The sequence below is a fragment of the Myotis myotis genome, unplaced genomic scaffold (assembly GCF_014108235.1).
Source record: "Myotis myotis isolate mMyoMyo1 unplaced genomic scaffold, mMyoMyo1.p scaffold_m19_p_10, whole genome shotgun sequence".
Taxonomy (NCBI): domain Eukaryota; kingdom Metazoa; phylum Chordata; class Mammalia; order Chiroptera; family Vespertilionidae; genus Myotis; species Myotis myotis.
The window spans coordinates 43,203,167-43,207,919 of NW_023416314.1; the positions used below are offsets into that span (position 1 = coordinate 43,203,167).

A 4,753-nucleotide genomic window follows, 5' to 3' on the forward strand; every position below is an offset into this window, starting at 1 on the left:
ATGGGTTCAAATTTGTGAGTGCATTTATGAATGAGTGTCCTGTTTTTCTTTTGGGATGATAGGGGCAAGTACTAAGATATCCATTCACCCTACACATCATGGAGAAACACAAATACATAAGGGAGTTGAACAGTTGCTTTCTGAATTGGATCTTACAACAGTCCTTTTGTGACCCATGGACAAACCATGGCTATTTTTTTCTTTGAAGGAGACAGAGGAGAGATCTTCACAAAGACACACTTAGAATTAAAAGAAGAAGTACAACATATAGACCACAGTACTTCATGGTCAAGATATTACTGAAGAACCTATCTTTGTTTAGTGCTGGGGAAGATAAAACATGTAGAGATATAGGGCACATTATTATAATATTTATAGTCATAGGCAAGAGGAGAAAAACCCCAGTAATCAATCAGAGACCTGTCAAAAAGATGGGAGTAGAATGTCTGCTAAAGACAAAATCCTATTCAGGATTCTGTGATCAATGATAGAGACAGTGCTAGTAAATAGTGTGAAAGAGAACATACAGTTAGTGACAACTGAAAAGTTTCAACAAAGAATGGTAATGTGAAGTCATGAGCCTTTTCATTGTACATAGAACTTTGAAGGTGAGTGAGAAGGGTGCCATTAGTTGTGTCCTTTCTTCAAGAACATCTTTCAGCAATGTATAGTGGCTCTGGATTCCCTAGGTTTGTTTGTTCGGAGTCTTCATCCAGTTTGGAAGTATTTAAATATGGGAAACAAGTTTGCATGATTTTCCAGATCTTCCGTTTTCCAGAGTTGAAGTATAGGAGCTTATCTTATGCTATTATGACAGGCTGTGAGGGTACAAGACTAAGGAATGAGTAGCTCAGTGGTAGGATGGGGAACATGAGTAAGTTGTATTCACAATATTATTTAGATAATCAAATTAATTAGTGTGAAAGTCCAGTGGACCCTCTGTCACCCATTTGTTCAACAAGTATTGGACATTCTGCAGCAGACACAGTTCTAGGGAATAGAACAATAAAGTAAGCAAAGTTGACATCTGTCCTCTTACCATTTACTGTTTATTAAGTGAGAAAGCTAAGTGAATTAAAAATAGTGTGGTAAGTGCTCTGAATGGATAATGTAGAGTGCTAGGAGTGTACCTGGAAACCTTACCTAACTTGGATATTGTTTAGGAAAGCTTGGTGTGTACTGGAGATGAAGGGAAGTTAGCTAGAGAAAAAGAGAAATGAAATAACCTGAAGAAACAGTGAAAAATCAAATGCAGGTGGAAAAGAATTCAGACCAAATTTCCAGAAGCTGGAGGTCAAATTGGGGATGACACATTTGGTGCACTATTATTTTGCTTTTGACATAGGGGAGGGCTGTATGGCCTCTTCCACTTTGATATTCTCATCTGAGGTCTGGTGTTAGTTAATATAATACTTGTTTAAGACTGAATAAAGGAAATCAGTAAAGGTATTTAAAGTGGCATCTAGATACTATATGCTAATATGTTGTCAATAATGCCATGGGGTTTGATTAGATAAAAACCATGAGTTGTATGCGAATTCTTCAGCTATGAAGTATGCCAGCAAGAGATCTATAGATATGGTTCTATTCCTACCACCAGGTAATGTGTCTTCAGGCTAATGTCCATTTGCTTACCTTAGATAGTAAACAAATGGGCATATTTTAAATATTCTTTCTTTAAAATTATTTTCCAAAATTAGGAAACAAAATAGAAGCCAAGAAAACAAAACTGGAAAAAAATGGCTTAAAGTTTATGGAGATGGAAGAGTTTGCTGATTTTTCAATGCCTTTTACTATTCTTCCTTCCATCATAGCCTCTTTCAATTGATAAGTCCTACCATTTTTGTCTTACATATCTAAAGTCAATTTATGAATTTCTTCTGTTACCTTAATGCAGGCTACCATTATATATCTCACTATAGTAATTATCATACTTTATTGCTTGTTTACAAAATAATGAGTTTCCATTTCATTTGAACACAACATTAGAACCTAAAAATATTGTTTGAATGAATTGAGCATATTTAGGTTTTACAAATTAGTTATAACAGCCTTTGAAATAAATTGAGAAGATGTTCAGGCTTTCTATATGTTCAGAAATCAATTACATCCTACATAAATTATCTCCTCTTTAAAAATGAAAAAATTTATTTTATTAAACTGTGTAGACTAGGCTCCATTTAGAGGGAGGGAGTTGGATGCAGCTGTGGGATTTCTAAGTAACAATGGCAGGAATAGGATAACTAATTCAAAAGCTGAGGAGAGAGGAATATTTTTTAAAATTATAAACTTCAGAATCTTCAACATAGGAGTCACAGTTAAAGCCACGGCATTTGGAGACTATCACCCTGGTGAAGTTTGTCAACCTAAAAAACAGCAGACGCACAGAGAGCATGGCAGGATCCCAACACTCACAAACAGGCAGAAAGAAAATGAGTTACTACTGAAGTTGGTGGAAGAGATTTGTGCATCATGTCACAAAATAGAAAAGTTTGGAAGAAAGGCTCAAGTGTTTCAGTGAAATCTCACATGAATGAGCCATTATTTTGTTTAGACAGGTGCAAGAATGCCGTTGCATAATGTTGCCAGGATACCGGGCTCCCCATTCTGGAATTATCTTTTCTGCGGGTTGAGTGACGGGTTCTATTCTTTCTCTGAGACAAATATGACATAGTAAGTTATTGGAGAAGGTCTCTTGTTAAACTTTTCCAATCTGGGAATATCTGATGTGGCAGATCAAACCACCTGGACCTTAGATTTTAGGAAAGAATATTTTTATATTGGTAAACTTTTCTATAACACTAATGAGAACCAGGGCAGATGTTCTAGTGTGGAGAGAAGAGTAAAGAAGAAAGGAGACTGCATGGTCTGCATTGGCTTTAGACAGTGAGCCTGCCTTCATTCAGCCCCGTGTGGCCTTGCAGTTGTTACTCCAGTTGGCCAGGGCTGGGACTTCACATTGAAGCTGATTCCAAATCCCTGACTAGTAATCATTTTTTCCGCCTAATATTATTTTTGCACATCTTTTCTTAGAAAACTTCATGGTTGCTGGTAGCTAGGCAGGACTGAATTCAAAGTTTTATGACTTGTGTCTCTGGGGAAAAATTATTTTAATACCACTTTCATTATGATTTAAAATTGTGACTAAATGTTTGGTAGGTATTTATAAGGAGAAGAGAAACAGACAATTTATCACTTTCCAGAGCTGAAAGTGAGGAGGTAATATTGGAGAGATGGATTCTGTAGATCATTGTAACAATCAGCCATGACATTTTTATTTTCAGTCTATGAGACACATCCAATCCAAGATCGTGATGACCACATTCAACTTGAGCAGCTTCAATCCAGGCCCATTCATCCTACTGGGAATCCCAGGACTGGAGCAGTTCCATGTCTGGATCGGAATTCCTTTCTTTATGTTCTACATTGTGGCCCTTGCAGGCAACAGTGTTCTTCTCTACCTTATTTCCATGGAACGCAGCCTCCATGAGCCCATGTTCTTTTTTCTATCCATGCTGGCTACTACCGATCTCATCCTTTCTAATACTTGTGTACCCAAAACATTCAGCATCTTCTGGCTAGGTCCTCAGGAAATCTCCTTTCCTGGATGCCTTACTCAAATGTTTTTTCTCCACTACAGCTTTGCCATGGACTCTGCCATCCTCTTGGCCATGGCATTTGATCGCTATGTTGCTATTTGCTTCCCCTTAAGGTATACCACTATCCTCACCAGTAAGATTGTTACTAAGATTGTAATGGGTATTGTCAGCAGGAGCTTTTGTATTATCTTCCCATGTGTGTTTCTATTAAAGCGACTGCCTTTTTGCCGAACACTCATTATTCCCCACACATACTGTGAGCATATAGGTATTGCCCGACTCGCCTGTGCAGATATCTCCATCAACATCTGGTATGGCTTTGCTGTGCCTGTACTGACTATTACATCAGACCTGATTCTGATTGGCATCTCCTACACTCTCATCCTTCATGCTATCTTTAACCTTCCATCCTGGGATGCTCGCCAAAAAGCTCTTAATACATGTGGTTCACATGTATGTGTTATTCTTATATTCTACACACCAGCCATGTTCTCTGTCCTCACCCATCGTTTTGGTCATGATATTCCTCACTCATTCCACATACTAATTGCCAACCTCTATGTAGCCATTCCTCCTGCACTCAATCCAATCATCTATGGGGTGAAGACAAAGCAGATTCGAGAAAAAATCATCCTTCACTTCTTCCTTAAAAGGCCCCAGTGACATGAGACTGAGATGATGGTAAAGGAAACAAATAATATTTTGGAATACTTTTCATTTTTTAAAAAGCTGGAATCTCTACAATGATGACTTAAATACATATGAAATCCTAGATATGGATTGTGTCTTATAGGATCAATGAGATAAGACAAGGACGTAGATGTCAAGAGAAGTGACAAAAAAGTTAAAGAAGATTATGCCTGTCTGAAAAGATAAATCAGAGGAAAATTTCTATCTTATTTGGAGATGTATTTTTAAGACTTAGGGAATAAGGTTTTGATCATATATAAAGTGGATAGAGTATTATTCTTAGAAACAGGTTAAAAGATATGAATAAAGTTTAACAATCTGGGATGCCTATGTAGGAAACTTTCCAAATGAGAGTTTTTAAAGCTAATAGCAAATGATTATCCTAGTTTAAGAGCAGCCAAGGAAATTATTAACCTAAGAAAGCTGTTCACAAATGTTGGCAGGGATCAGAATCACCTGTGAAA

General features: G+C 37.2%; 1 protein-coding gene across 1 annotated transcript; it reads left to right on the forward strand.

Annotated features, from left to right (window-relative positions):
• Nucleotides 1-3,314: 3,314 nt before the first annotated feature.
• LOC118663154 (olfactory receptor 52H1-like) lies at nt 3,315-4,262 on the forward strand. The gene has a single exon (XM_036322597.1). It carries the CDS (start codon nt 3,315-3,317, stop codon nt 4,260-4,262), a length of 948 nt encoding a protein of 315 aa, XP_036178490.1.
• The last annotated feature ends 491 nt before the right edge of the window (nt 4,263-4,753 follow it).

Excerpts from the sequence above, each read along its gene's own strand:
- LOC118663154 (XM_036322597.1), top strand. The coding sequence starts at position 3,315 with ATGACCACATTCAACTTGAGCAGCTTCAATCCAGGCCCATTCATCCTA.